This window comes from Colossoma macropomum, unplaced genomic scaffold (genome assembly GCF_904425465.1).
Source record: "Colossoma macropomum unplaced genomic scaffold, Colossoma_macropomum, whole genome shotgun sequence".
Lineage (NCBI taxonomy): Eukaryota > Metazoa > Chordata > Actinopteri > Characiformes > Serrasalmidae > Colossoma > Colossoma macropomum.
Genome location: NW_023494798.1, coordinates 24,112,576 through 24,128,319, shown reverse-complemented (window position 1 = coordinate 24,128,319; position 15,744 = coordinate 24,112,576). Strand labels below are relative to the sequence as shown.

General features: G+C 40.3%; 1 protein-coding gene across 2 annotated transcripts; it reads left to right on the top strand.

The window, feature by feature from the left end:
- Window positions 1-952: 952 nt before the first annotated feature.
- mafa (v-maf avian musculoaponeurotic fibrosarcoma oncogene homolog a (paralog a)) lies at window positions 953-3,103 on the top strand. Of its 2 annotated transcripts, XM_036585445.1 has the most exons (2): window positions 953-1,583; window positions 2,154-3,103. In XM_036585445.1, exons 1-2 carry the CDS (start codon window positions 1,489-1,491, stop codon window positions 2,524-2,526), a joined length of 468 nt encoding a protein of 155 aa, XP_036441338.1. In that variant the 5' UTR covers window positions 953-1,488; the 3' UTR covers window positions 2,527-3,103. The 2 variants fall into 2 exon arrangements, with proteins under 2 accessions (XP_036441338.1, XP_036441337.1); XM_036585444.1 differs by having other exon boundaries at window positions 953-3,103.
- The last annotated feature ends 12,641 nt before the right edge of the window (window positions 3,104-15,744 follow it).

The window sequence follows — 15,744 nt, the reverse complement described above, 5'->3', positions numbered from 1 at the left end:
CTTTTTGTGTGTGTGTGTGTGTGTCTCAGTTGAATATCAGTGTAAGTTGTATTTTAAGTGGGTAAACTGGTAGAATGAAGAATAAAACCTCCCAAGTTACTTTGTATGGCCAAAAGGTGGCACTGTTGAGTTTCCCAAGAAATGGTTTTGCACCATACCGTCGTAAAACATCCTCACTGCTTTGTCAAAAGCAGCCTTTTGTATTTTTTTTTCCTTCTAAGACACTTGTTTTGACCAAAACTAGGGGTCTGATGCGGAACACATTGCGTTTCCTCTGGTTATGTTTCTTGCAGACCACGCACACAATCCAAGTGAATTTATTTTATATAAAAGTGGAGTGTTTTTCAGTGTATAATGCGAGTATAACTCAGTAGTACTCAACATGTTGTGACACGCTGCCTCTGATCACTTACCAGTGCTTTGGTAGCCAACATAGCTGCAAAAAGTTCTCGTTCATTTAAGTTTGCATGTGTTTAAGACTGAAATAAGATGCTGAGGTGCTGTTTGGAGGCGTTGTGCAATGAAAGGAACAGCTTTTCAGCGTAACGTTGCGGTCTGCTTAGAAAGAAACGAGCGTTTCTTGAATGGAAATGGTGGCTGTGAGGGAGAGAGTGAGTGAGAGAGAAGAGAAAAAGTTCACGTTTAACAAGACTGGAGAGCTTTAAAGAAGAGAATGAGAGAGAAAAGTGATACGTTTCACATGCAGTGTGAAAGAGTTAAGGAGTTGGAGTCCAGCTGACAGTCAGCTGATAGCCTCTGACAGACGAGAGAAAGAGAGCGAGAGAGGGGAAGAAAAAAAGTTTTGTTTCTCTACTAATATGTTAATTAGCTCTCGGACCGAGCGCTCCGATTGGCTGGAGCCCCGAGTCAATTTTACAGTTCGGCTCTGACGTCACGGCAGCTATAAAACTCAGCAATGCTTTTAAACTCAATCTGCCTTGTGTGTGTGTATGTGTGTGTTCACTTTTTTAAAAATCACTCCTACGAGCCTGGGCAGATTCACGTCCAAGTCGACGCTATCAGCCTATTATTACTATTATTCCTACTTTTATTTATTTATTTTTTAAACATTTTTTTCCTCCGCGTCCTTTCTTCACTCCTAACGTTTCTCCGAGCGCCGCTGCACCATGTATTCGTGAAGAGAGCGTAAAGTGTGAAATGTTTTGAAAGAGAAAGTTTTTTTTTTCTTCTTCTTCTCTCTCCTTCGCGTGAAGAGAGGAGGGGAAAGAAAAAAGAAGGAGAAGAAGCGATCAGAAAGAGCTCCGATGCATCTCCGACGAGAGTGTGCAAAGGAAAAGTGCTCATTTGGAAGTAGGAGTTGCTTCGTCGAAGCGCTGCAGAGACTTTTCTGGTAAGAGTGAAAAATCAGTTCTTTTTTGTTGTTGAAGAAGAAGAAAAAAAAGCATCAAGCTGGCTCACTCTCTTCTAAGTCAACCCGGTCTGCCAGGTGCTCTTCACCCTCTTTGGAGGACTGTCAACAGCAAGAGGATGGCATCAGAGCTGGCGATGAGCAGCTCCGACCTGCCCACCAGTCCCCTGGCCATGGAATATGTTAATGACTTCGATCTGATGAAGTTTGAGGTGAAAAAGGAGCCGGTGGAGCCCGAGCGCGGCAGCTTGAGCCACCAGTGCAGCCGCCTGCTCGCCGGGGGCTCCGTGTCTTCCACGCCGATGAGCACGCCGTGCAGCTCGGTGCCGCCTTCGCCGAGCTTCTCGGCGCCCAGCCCGGGCTCCGGGAGCGAGCACAAGAGCCACCTGGAGGATTTCTACTGGATGACGGGCTACCAGCAGCAACAGCAGCAGCAACCGCACCACCAGCCGCAGCCGCAGCAGCTGAACCCCGAGGCGCTGGGCTTCAGCCCCGAGGACGCCGTGGAGGCGCTGATCAGCAGCACGCACCAGCTCCAGCCCTTCGACGGCTATGCTAGGGGGCAGCAGTTCGCCAGCGCGGCCGGCCCCGGAGGCGCCGTGGCCGGGGACGACATGGGCTCGGCCGCCGCCGTGGTTTCGGCAGTGATCGCCGCCGCCGCGGCGCAAAACGGCGCTCCGCACCACCACCAACACCACCATCACCACCACCCGCACGCCAACAGCGCCGCCGCCAGCGCCGTAGGGCACCACCACCAGGCACCCTTGGGCGCCGGGCACGCGGCGGCCGAGCGCTTCTCGGACGAGCAGCTCGTCACCATGTCCGTGCGCGAGCTGAACCGGCAGCTGCGCGGCGTCAGCAAGGAGGAGGTGATCCGGCTGAAGCAGAAGCGGCGCACGCTGAAGAACCGCGGCTACGCGCAGTCGTGCCGCTTCAAGCGCGTGCAGCAGCGGCACGTGCTGGAGGGCGAGAAGACGCAGCTGCTGCAGCAGGTGGAGCACCTCAAGCAGGAGATCGCGCGCCTGCTGCGCGAGCGTGATGCATACAAGGAGAAGTACGAGAAGCTGGTGGGCGGCGGCGGCGGCGGCGGGGGCTTCAGGGAGAGCGGCGGCTCGAGCAGCGACAACAACCCCTCCTCCCCCGAGTTTTTCATGTGAGTTCTGCACCTAGTCGTAAGAATAAGCGAGAAAGAAAACAAACAAAAAAGTTTGTTTGTGATTTTTTGGCGGGTTTGTTAGACTGAGAGAGAGAAAAAGACAAAACTTTAAATTCTTCGTAAAAGTCTGTTTTTGTTTTGTCTGCATTCTGGTCAGTCAGGCCTGGCAGTCTGTCTTGTTTTTTGAGCTTTACTTTTTTTTTCTCTTCCTTTTTTTGCGCGTAGACAGACAAAACTTTACAATATATAAATATTTTTTCCCTTCCAAACCTGCCATCCTCGTGCGTTTTCTCCACACTTACGTTCAAATGCACAAGTCTGCAATGCATTCATATTTTTTCTTTTAATTTTTCTCATTTTTTTTTCCATTGTTCGCCTGACTTGCAGTGTTTTTTTAATGGGATTGCTGTTTGTAATTTACTCCCCCCCTTTTTTTGTTTTGTCAATGTGCGTTTGCATGCATCCACATGCACCACTGATGTTCATCGACCTTTTGCATCAATTTTTGTTCTTCTTTTTTTATTTACAATCAGAATAACTGTTTGCCAAAAACAGCGACACTTACCTCCAGTTTAAAAGTTTTTGGCACTTTTTTCTTCTTTCTTTTTGCCAAAGTGAGAGGACCTGCAGTTTCCCCATGATCATCTCATGAGTCCTGCTTGCTGTTTTGTGTTTAACAAAAAGACTTTACTTAAGAACTTAAAGACATTGCTTAAAAAAGAGAAAAAAGAGACAATATGTTATTATTACCTGCATGCTGGACATGTATGGTTTTCTTTCTGTTGTTTTTTGCTTGAAAACTGAACTTTGTACTTGGATAACTCCAGCATGGCATTCATCCTCTTCCTTTCATTTGCCAGCTCACTTTTTTGGAATATATGCAAAAAAGTGAAAGAGCATCCCACCAACCATCACCCCTCCCTGAAAAACAAATAAAACTTCTCCGAGCCGTGCTGACCTGCACCACGGCCCATTCCCATTCAGTCCATGCACTGAGGCATTCCTGCTGAAAGTTGGCCAACTGGAAGCAATGTTTCAGGGGACAAGGACCTCATCCTTACTAAAGAGGAACTCCCTCTGCGGGACTAAAACTCTTAGTTGCTTTAAAGCGGATTTGTTTGTTCAACTCCAATCTCGTTCTTATGCATTTTGATAACTCTGTAATAAAGCAACCTTGTGTTTTTTTTAAGCATAATCTAAGAATAGTTCTGTTATCTGTGAGCCTAAAGGTGTAAGCTATTCTCCAGGTTGTTGATGATGATGATGATGATGACGATGACAAAGATGATGGTGATGATGAGGAAGATGCCATTAAAAAGATATGCTTTAGATGTTAGGGTTCATGTCCTATGCACTAAATTGTTTCCTGATTATAGTGTTAAAGTGTACTGGAAGGACCCAAAGCAAAACCTGTATTATACAGCAGGAGTGTTAGGATGTGGACTGCAAGCTTTTTTGCAGCATGTGCTTGCCATGAACACAGCAGTTTGACAGATGTAGCCCCTCTTATAGCCTACCACTGACTGTATTTTGTCGAAACCAAAGTATTAAAGCAAAAGAACTTAGTCGAGGTGGAAAACATTGGTGCATTTTGAAATGCATTCTCCTTTTACGGATCTAAACTATTTGGACTGAGTTGCACTAAAATGTAGCCTGTAGCTAATCATACAGTATATCACACAATGGAATCTATCTAGAACGCTAATTTAAAAGACATATCTTATGGCATTGCTGGAGAATTTATGAATGCAATCTTATTAGTTACATTGTCAAGCAGGACTAGTTTCTTTTGTTGTAAACGAATTCATTATTTACAAGGCAATAATATAATAATCAATAATGTCTGGACATTGTTTTATAGTCAGGGATTGAAACCCTGCTTGTATAAAATGGGGATATACCATTCATCAATAAATTTTTTAAGTATGTTAATTAAAATTTTCTCATATATATTTTGCTGTGCAAAATTATTTCACTCACTAACCGTATGTGATGTTCATATGTGCTTATTTTTCATTTCATACAGTTATATATGATATGCAATAAAAATGCAATTCGGGCTTCATAAAGTCTGTGTCCTCTGGATATTAATTGATAAAAAGCTAACTTTGTGCAAAGTGGTCAGCATAGAGAAATGTAAAGTCCTGTAACCTTTTCCCAATCTGATGGTTAAATTCTTTTTGCTGTTGATAACAAAAGTGGGTCATTGCATTCTATTCATAAAGTGCGGATTCATCACTGAGTCCAGTGCAGCTGATGCAGCCTTTCGAATCAAAGGCACTGACAAGTAATTTAGGCCTGAAAATCTGATCAAATTAAAAATAATCTGGAAGAACATTTTGTTCTACCAAAAAGGCAGGCTAATCAGGACTAGTATGATAAAAAAATGACAGCGCTTCTCCAGGTTGCGCTGTCCGTCAGTACCTCTGCCCGGCTGCTTTGCTGGACGTTCTCGCCTGCAGCGAACACATAATGTTTTGTTAAAAGTCATAAGCTGATAGGTTTTAGGAGCATTATGGAAGTCAACAAACTGTAATTATATTGTAATAAGCTTTTTCTTGAACATGACCGATTTTCACTGTCTGTTTTTGAGCGCACAGTGGTGCATTAGAGATGAGTTAGTTTTAGCGTGTGCGTAGATATAGTCGTACGGGCTAGTTTCATGTTTAGTCACTGCAGTTTTTCTCTTATGTCCTTTTTTTTGAGTATTTTCATATGCCTGAAATTGTAATTGTTTCACTGATTACAATTTAAACAAAACATTTTATGTCTGACCCTCAGTACAGATTAGATCAGTTATACTTGAATTTGAGCAGTAACCACAGTGCTGCATAATAATTCTGCACACCAGAATTATATCATAAGGGTCATCTCTGTATCGTCCCACAGCTCCAGGCCTAGAATCCATTCAGCAGCTTTGCAGGCCCCACAGTGTAGATAACACCTTTTTTTTCTAGAGTAGATTCTCTAATATTCTCTCTACTCTGGGCTTAAATGCTCATGAATGAGCATGCATGTTTCATTCCAAACGACCAGCGGGTCTCTGTGTGCATGTGTGTGAGTGTGTATCTGCGTATGTATGCGCTGCAGTGTGTGTGTGTAGTTGTGGGAATGGTGTATGATATGGATATGTATGTGGATATGCTTATTCTTCTGTACGGTTAGTCCTTCTGTCGTTGGTTCGTGTTTTCTCCATGGTGCTGATCACAGCCCTCATATGCGCTCCATTAGAGCACAGCAGGCCCAATAACTGATCAATTAGAGCCTGAGAAATCACACAGTAGGAGTGTGCACAGCAGCGCACAGCTGAATTTGTGTTTGGTAGTTTGATTTTTTTATGCTTTTTTGACATTTTAGTAACTGTACTCACAGTACTAAAATACACATACATTATGGTGCATAAGTCAGAGACCACCGTTCATCACAGGAATGGAGCTTGATTTTCTCCTGTCTCTCACAGATGAAAGCTTTAAGTACTGTTTATCTGATGGTGGTAGTTTTGGTAGTCTGCCAGGCCTTGCATGGTTGTTAAAGATTCTGTATCTTTTAACTTTCTGAACTCTAGTTTTGGAAACTACTGCTTTTTTTCACATTTCCGTTTGACTTTCACCTTCCTTATGCAAGTGGCCTGTCTTGTTACTAATCTCCTCAGAATTGAATAACTTGTACTTAATACTAGTTTAAACTGGTAATTTAATAAATGAGTAGTTGTCTCTGACTTTTGCACAGTTCTATACACAAAACGTGACACATTTTGAGGTACTCCAGTACAGATCAACGTGTAGTGCTACAAAATCAGCCCTTCACGAGTCTTTTTTTCTTGCTGATCTGTGAAGTAAAGTCCTTCTCTAGCTGCAAAAGAATCCCTGCACCATGTGCCTCTCATCCCGCCTGGCGGGGCGGAGGGAGAGACTGAAACAATGGCTTTGAGAGTTAAAATGATTTTCCCGATGATTAATCGCTGAGAAATGGGCCGGTTTGTGCAATGCAAAAATGATAAATCACGATTCTGTTTGGCCACAGCTGTGCCAGGGCTGGGCTGATAGCATGCATGCAGAAAAATGCAATTTATGACAAACTAACTAACTCTCATTCTCTCTCCCTCATCCTCTCTCGCTCTCTCATTCTCTCTCCCTGTCTCTCTTCCTGCATTCTCTCTCTCTCTCTCTCTCTCTCTCTCTCTCTCTCTCTCTCTCTCTCACGCTTTTGCAAATGAAACCACTCAATTCATCTGTTTCGTCTGCATGAAGAAGTGAACCCAGACTTTTCCACTCTCCGTATCCATGTAGGTGAACTGTGGAGTTGTGATTTTCATTGATCTGATTTGAAACATCTCGGTATGAGGCAGCTGTAGTGAATCATGTTAAAGCGTTTTGGCTGTGATGATGCAGTGCTGCTGAAAGTGCATGTTTGACCTTTAGCTCTTACGGTTATCACAGCTTTGCACTTCAATGGATCATTTAAGGCTTTAGATGCTGCTTTGATTTGTTGTTGTTAAATGTAATTTTTGAACATGTGAGACGTGTTAGTAGTGTTTCTGAATTAACCAGTCATAGAACAAATGACCTTGCCCTCAGATATCACCATATAGGAGAATCGGCTGGGTACGGAGCATTTGTATCAAAACAAGGTTTACACAGATTTTCCTACTAATTTATTTATTCATTTATTTATTATTTATTTATTTATTTTTTGGTTATGGCCCACACAAGGTTAGACATTGCCATTTATGGTCACTTGCCTTTTCCCCTTTTAAAAAAAACACCAGACCAGTTGAATTTCACAAATATCCACCATTAATAACTTTTCACCCTCCTATGCAAAATCCAGAGTCTGTTTGATAGGACAACAAATTAACTGCATCAAAATAGATTTTACTATAATTTCTCAGCTGTGGCTCCCACAGTAAATCCTTTCTCAAAACATCATGACTTTTTTATTTCATTTTTGGTATTAAAGCATATTTGTTAATTGTAAATGCACTGCATATATGATACACATTTCTATGCATTCCACAAATTTTTGCTGTAAGATTCATTGGCTTGGTGAATTTTTATATCTGTCTACTCCTGGTCCACACTCTAGGCCTTGTTAATGTGGGAGCTGGACATAGTGACCCTTCTAGAGGACCCTAAAGGCAAACAGGACTGTACATACATGCTTGCGTGCAGGCATATTTACGTGATAAGAGCATTTGGCTGTGTTTGCTTTTCTGTGTGAGTGAGTGTATGTGAGTGTGTGTATGTGTGTGAGAGAGAAAGAGAGGGAGAGGGTGGGCCTTGTGTATGTGTGCACAAGTCTGCATTATTTGTGTCTGTCTCTGAGAATGAATACTTGTGGTTTGTCTGGGAGTGTGTGTGTCTGTGTATGTGTCTGTGTGTGTGTGTCTGTGTATGTGTCTGTGTGTGTGTGTCTGTGTGTGTGTCTGGGTTTTTGTGTGTGATTTTCAGAGGATGCACGGAGGTCAGTGAAGGAGCAGGAGGAGCGCTCTCAGAGTCATTACACTGATCCATTCCCTCCAGGGAGCCCACGTTCATTTCCTGCACCAATCCTAAAGACGCACACACATACACAGAGAAAGCACACAGCAGGAGGACCATCTCATAACAGGCCGCTGTTCTCCTGGCCTTCTTCCTGATACACTTACAGCTACATTTTATTTTATTCATTATTACTTTTAGTCAGTTAACTCCCATAATAATTACACCCAAAATAACTTGAAGTTATACTGCAGACTTTTCATGCTATATTTCTAACAAATAGTGGTGCAGACCAACTCACCATATGGTCCCTAACATCACCTCATTCTGTTGCTGTCCAAAAAAACAAAGAAAAAGAAAAAAATATCTTTTTTTTTCTACAGTATTTGAGCAGAGCAGCTGTCCTTAATATTGTGTGAAAATTTAGTGATAAATGGACCTGTTCTGATTATTCAGAATAAAATATCTGTACATTAAATTACGTTAAACATTTAGAAGATTTTTTCCTTCTCCTGTAACGTAACTGCTTTGGGGATACAAGTGGTTTTTGGACAGCGACAAAATAAGTTTATAGTTTTTTGCACCATTTGAAAACACCAGCTGCCTTCTATATTGTGTGACTGTTTCATGGCAAATGAACGAATAGAAATGGTGCAGAATTACTCAGAATGAAACACTGTTACATCAATGTACATTAAAATTAAGAATGCGTGTTTACAATGTGTGAAATTCTACTCTTTTATCTGTGTATGTAATATTATTTTATTTGGTGATTTTGCTGATTTAGTCTAAGCACAATCAGTATCTCTGATCTCATAGCAATATTGCAGTGATATTTGTAAATGTAATGCGCTTGTATTGTGTCATTAGTAGCCGTATGCTCTGTATTTGCCTTAGGCTGCAGTTGCGGTGTTGTTGGGAGGCGTTAACATCGTGTCCCTAATCTGTCCTCTGGCTAAAGAGCTTGTGTTTGCACAGGGCTTTGGAAGGGCCTTGCTACCATTTATAACCTCTGCACAAACACCGGCAGCCTTTTAGTGTTTCTGACAAACTGCAGTGTGCTTTTCCACACATACACATACAGATGCATACACGTATGCAGATACAGCAGACACACACATACAGGCACAAATAAGAAATAAGCGTAAAAGGAAAAGATGTCCGTTGGCCGAGTTCGCGTTTAACAGTGTGAGCAGTAATGAGCAATTACTGGTACTGGGTTATGAGCGAAAGAACTTCTGGAAAAAGATGCACGCACACTGAAACTGCATGTGTCATGACACAGGGGTTTTCCAAGAATGCCTGGACACAGCAGAGATGAGTGGTGTGTGGGTGTAGGGGTGTATGTATATGTGTGTGTGGAACACCTCTCGCTGTCTCTCTCTCTTTCCCTCAGTGTGTGTGTGTGCGTAAGAGTTTTTGTTTAACCATTTCCAAACCTCTTCTTGAGGAAGCCCTGTATTGTAGCTATCATGGTAGTTGTTGTTATTGTCCAGTACCTGGTTTGGTTAAGCAGTACTTTATTAAATTAAATCACATGTGCTGGTCATGGAACCAAAACACACTTACATCCAGGATAAATGGTTTTATGCAGTTGTGTGGAGGTGCCCAAGAGGTTTTCACAGTGCTATATAGTTATGGTGTCCCTGGTCAAATGACATGTTTTGTGGATTTATAAGTAAAAAAAATAAGTTTTTAATGAGAATTTAACATATTGGGTAAAAAATAAAGCATAAAATGTGGCTTGTGCAGAAGTTATGTCATATTTTATATTTCTTTTTTTTTCTTTTTCCAATATGTCAAATGATTAGAAATTGTACCCTAAAATTTCCAGAAACATTGTTTTTAGGTTTGTAGAGGACAAATACCCAATCCTGGTTCTGGGCTACCCCACCGCCCTACACATTTCCGTGGTTTCCTGCTATAACACACCCACTTCAACTGGGCTTGTTAATGAGCTGATCACTTGGATCAAACGTGTTGGGAGCAGGGACAGCATTGTGTGTGTGCGTGTATATATATATATATATATATATATGTGTGTGTGTGTGTGTGTATGTATATATATATATATATATATATATATGTATATGTGTGTGTGTGTGTGTGTGTGTGTTTGTGTGTATATATGTATATATATGTTTATGAACAGCAATATTTGAACGATTTTTCACCATCCTTGGGGGCTACAGATACATGTAAAAAACAGTTGGATTATAATATTGCTACTCTAGAACTTTAGAAGCTTCAAAAAATGTATAAGAAGCAGCACAAATTAAGTGAAAAGACTTAACAAGTAAGTAACAAAATACTTTAAACACATAATTACAGCATATTATTTATCATTTAATTACTTTTTAGTGTTGTCAAATAACTATTGAATTAAACATCTAGTATCTAGCTTATAGCATTTCATTCTACTGTATACTTGAACTGTGTCATTAATAGCAGTAAGAATATGAGAATGAGAACTTTGCGTGGTACGTTAAGCGTTGAATCTGTAACAGCATTTTGTGTGAAGAATCAGAAAGAAGCCTCACTAAACTCCTCACTAAACAGGGACTAATAAGTTTAACTCTTGCTCTTTTATTTAAGATTTTCTTTCACGTTGCTTCTAAAGAGAAGACATCATCATTTTCATTGCTCTTGCCACAGTTTGTAAGTTTTACGTAAAAGTTCATGTCGGAACGTTTTCGAGCGGCTGTAAATATATGCTAAACGTGCGTGCAGTGTTTATGGAAGCACATGTTAAATGATGTTTATTATAGTGGGAGTGTTTTGTTGATTGCATCTCTTTCCCCCCTTGCGAAGCCGTGTGAATATTACATCAATTAAGACGTGCTTGTTTTATCTGGAGCTGCTTCTCTCCTTCTCTCTGTCTGTCTGCCGCCTGGCAGAAAAATCTAAACGAATGCTTCAAGTAGATATTTAGATCAGATCCACTCCTCTCTCATTAGGGCCATTGTCCTTGAGAGCTGCCTGGCTTGGGGTTATGCTGATAATGAGGTGTACAATACACTCAGGGGTAATTTTATATGGCTGCAAATGTACCCAAAGTGAAGCCACAGTGACTTGTATGAATCTAATACGCATTCCCAGCTGATCCGCACTCAGGAGACCGGGCTAGATCGCTCAACAAAAGTGCGGAGAGAAGTGAGTGCTGTATTAACAGCACAATAGTTCACCACTGTGCCAGCGTTCATTTAGAATCAATTAATGTAAGTAATTATAATGTCAGTTTAACTTATTTATTTATTTTATTTATTTATTTATTTAGGGGGAGGACTAAGTCATGATGGCTAGATGCACAGTTCTGTAGTACTATATATCACATTGTGAATTTGTTAAATGTTTAATTTTGCTTTACATTTATTTATTTATTTATTTATTGGGTGGCAACTAAGTCAGGGTAACTGCATGCACAGTTTACCTATCACAATATTTCATACAGGTATTGTGAACTATTTATCTATGTATCTGTCTAACTGTTTATCCGTCTATCTACCTGTCTATCTACCTGTCTATCTACCTGTCTATCTGTCCATCCATCTGTCTGTCTGTCCATCTATCTATCTATCTATCTATCTATCTATCTATCTATCTGTCTGTCTGTCTGTCTGTCTGTCTGTCTGTCTGTCTGTCTGTCCGTCCATCTGTCTATCTATCTATCTATCTATCTATCTATCTATCTATCTGTCTATCTGTCTGTCTGTCTGTCTGTCTGTCTACATACCTACCTACCTATAATACTGTGCAAAAGTCAGAGGCCATCCTTAATTTCATTTAATTTCCTATCTTAATGGACATTAGATATAAGTTATTTATTTTTTAGGCCGGGGTGGGGGGTATCTTGTGTGTGTCTTTAAAAACGACAAGGAGCAAGAAATTGGTGTGTTTTATGTTGTGGAATGTGAAACAATGCATCTTTGATGTCAGTATGAAAATGTTATTACATGTACAGTACAGTGTTAATTTACGTACTTTCCAGTCAAAACAGCCATAAAGTACAATTTATTTATTTTCAGCATATGAAAAAAAAAACAGAATAAATAAAAACAATATGGGTGCTTTCAGTATTTAGTGTTTCCATCCTTTGCTTTTATAACATCTTCCATTCTGTTTTTAGAGACCTGCTTTCAGTTTTTCAAGAAAATTATACAGGGATCTTTTTCCACACCTCCAAAGTTCAGTCTTAGAAGTTGGTTGCATTTTCTGCTTCTTATGATCCAAGTAATTCCAAACACATTCACTGATGCTGAGGGTAGCCAATCCATTGTTTCGAGCACACCAGCAGCTTCTCTCTTTCATTTTATTGTTTGAAGTGCCATTTTGTATGAGACTATATATCTGTAGATATAAATATTTACATATTATATCTTTTAATCATTTTGGGCCTTTTTGGAGATGCTTGTTTTTTCACTTATTTTCCTTTGACTTTCCCCTTTCATATACATATGGAATGTCTTATATCTAAAGTCCTCAGAAATATCTCTGAAAAATGATAAACTGTACTTAATGACCATTAATGAATAAATTAATAAATAAAGGGTGGTCTCTGACTTCGCACAATATTGTATGTATTAGTGTAATGTTCTCTCCTACCATCCTTAACTCATATACGTGCACACACACGCACGCACACACACACTTCAGAGGAATGTAAATGCTATATGCAGATTGTGCTCTGAGCTCAAATGCATATTGATAAGATGAATAAAGTATGAATGACTTCCAGCTTGTACATTTTTGATTGTATCACCTTTAACAAAAGCAGTGGTTGTGGGCTCTAAACTCTCCGAGCAAAAGGAGGGGAAGAGAGGCTGGCGGGAGTTTTCTTGCTGCTTACATGCACACACTTTACCAGTGAGAAAACGTTATAAGTTAATATCTTGTTTTCTCACTGTTTTATCTGTGTCTCCTGCACCAGGTCTTCCAGAAAGTTCCTGCACCTGTGACTGTGAGCTGTGACCTCCCCCTGCCCCTGGCCTTGAAGAGTGAGGTACAGCTCTCTCTCTTTCTCTTTCTCTCTCTCTCTCTCTCTCTCTCACTCTCTCTCTCTCTCTCTCTCTCTCTCTCTCTCTCTCTCTCTCTCTCTCTCTCTCTCCCCCTCTCTCTCTCTCTCTCTCTCTCTCTCATATATCTCCTGCTTTCCCCCCAAATGTGTCATACCACTCAGAGTTCATGTAACGAGCATGAAACACTTGACATGTCAATATTGCCACATATGACGAGGACCTGGACACATGCCAAGGAACAGACATTAAATATGTTCACTATTTAAAATGCAACTAAATGGGAACATTATTATTATTATTATTATTATTGTTATTATTATTATTATTATTATTATTATGTTTTTAATTGTTTTTTAATTATTATTTTTTGGGGGGTTATATTTTACCCTTGCAAAGGTATTATTAGGTGACAAAATGGTTTACTTTTAAAATACTTCTGTATATAAAGCTTATTGTTACGTGTATTATTATGAACGATACAAGCCAGTAGCGGTGAATCCGCCTCTCGCAGTGAGTTAGAGGTTTTCTAAGTCTGGTATGAAACGTTTCATTTTTCATACTCCGCACCTGACTAACAGTCGGTAGTGTAAAATCACCTTCCCACAGGCCGACCTCTCAGGGTGGAGGTGATGGATTTCCGAAAGCCTCGTAGCGGCAGGGTGAGAATCCATCTTTCTCAGGGCCCGGCACGTTGCTTTTGTGGGGCCTCACCAATGACATCTCACTCAGAGCACTTGCCAAATCCCATTCGTGCCTCAGCAGCCCCGGATCCGAGTCTTCTCCTCAGTGAGGGATTGAGGTTGTTAGGGGTAATATTGTTGAAGCATAAAAGGGCTTTTAGTGACCAGAGCCAGCCATGTTCGCAGAGCTCTAACCGAGCATGATTGATTCTATACGCTGTGTGAATGCTGTAACAAAGTCAAGGCAAAGTGTTTCTGCTGCACACTGTGTGTATCGAGCCCTACGGCACATATGGAATGGATAGAGGGATACACACACACACACACACACACACACACACACAGTGCAGTGAGTAAGCAGTCACACAGTGACATCATTTGTTTTGTACTCCTGCACGTTAAGTTTAAATTGAAACAATGACTGTGAGGTTAAAGTGTAATGTCATTTAATGTCATGTAATGCCATTTATATTTATACTGGGTGAACAATATAGGAATCTCAGGCCTTTTTATGTGGAGCTCCCTTTTTTAAATAGACAGAAATAAAAGGACAAATTAATCTAATTTGGTTGTATTTGCTGACTCCAGAAAGTCAGTCGATCAAAATCATTTGACTTTATGGCCTTGAAAAACTGAATATCTTTACAGCTAAGATGTTTTTGTCCTTCAGAATTTGTCCTGCTGCTGCAGTTCCATCATCAGTAAAGATGAGGAGCTCCAGTAGTACCCAGATATGCTTTTAACTGCATGTTTCACAGATGAAGTGTAATGCTTTGAATCATGAGCAGTTCATTTTTCTCCGCACCTTTCTCATTTCAATCACTCTGGTCCCAAAACTCCAGGCTTTTCAACAGCAGACTGTTTTCCTAGCCGATGGAACAGTGGTTTGCACCTCGCGGTGAACCCACTGACATCACACTATTCTTCATTCATTATGATATGATTGTCAGGCTCGTTATGGCTGATTTACTTTTATTCACACTTTTCAGAGCTGGTAGTTCAAAATAAACAAATAAATAAATAAGAGATTTAAGTTTTTCTGTTTAATTTGAAAGAAATTTGATTGGGTCAGGAGGAAAAATAATTCTAAAATATGATGTGCTTACACACCTGCCAGTCACCCTGTAAAGCCTGGAATATAGACATAGAGATATTGGGTCAGGTTTCATGGGAGTTGTTTACACCATGTCATACCACTTTACAGAATAACATTACACACACAAGCTCAAAAAGAACAAGTCAGAAGTACAACTGATGTTCTTCTGCACGCTGTGTGCAATTACACATTTCCACCACAGGGGTCTCCAAATCCCCAAATCTCACATAGTGCAGCTTTAAAAGGAACTCTATGTAGATTTCAGCACTGCCAGAAGACCATTCCATTCAGTGGGCCTGTTACAGTTGTGGTGAAAATGATAGAGTGATAAGGAGCTCTGTTGAGCTAACAGCGCACAACATACCATATGAGCTCAAACGACTGTGTCATTTTGGCCAAAAAGATATTGCTTTGAAACATCATTTTTGTTTTTTATATGTAGGCTACTGCCGCTGTCCTCATATTGAGAGACAACAGAAACAGACTTCAGATCTAAATATACGTCTTGAAGCGCCTCCAAGGGCCTCATTCATAAAACATATAAACAGAGATTTAAAAATATGCGTTTAAGTAGTCATATATAAAACTAAAACTTTTTGTAGTTTGATGTAGTTTTAAAAGTTTTTGAGTTTGATGTTAAAATGTGCATAGATAAAGGCAGATTTATGATGAAATTTCAGTGTGAGCATTGTTTTATAAGTCAACTGTATGCAAATTCAGAGACCTTAAGGAATCATGTAGAATAAAAGTCTTGTACTTTTTGTAAATGATGCCCCAGACGTTTTGTTAACTTTTTGTCTTATTGTGTGTGAAGAAACGATGTTACAATGCACCGCAGACTAATAAATAACTGAGCAGCCAACCATCCAATTATATTTAGTCCCCTGAAATACTGTATTTAGAATGGCTCACCTAATATAGACATAAATACCCTCAAATTACAGCTGC

Excerpts from the sequence above, each read along its gene's own strand:
- mafa (XM_036585444.1), top strand. The coding sequence starts at position 1,489 with ATGGCATCAGAGCTGGCGATGAGCAGCTCCGACCTGCCCACCAGTCCC.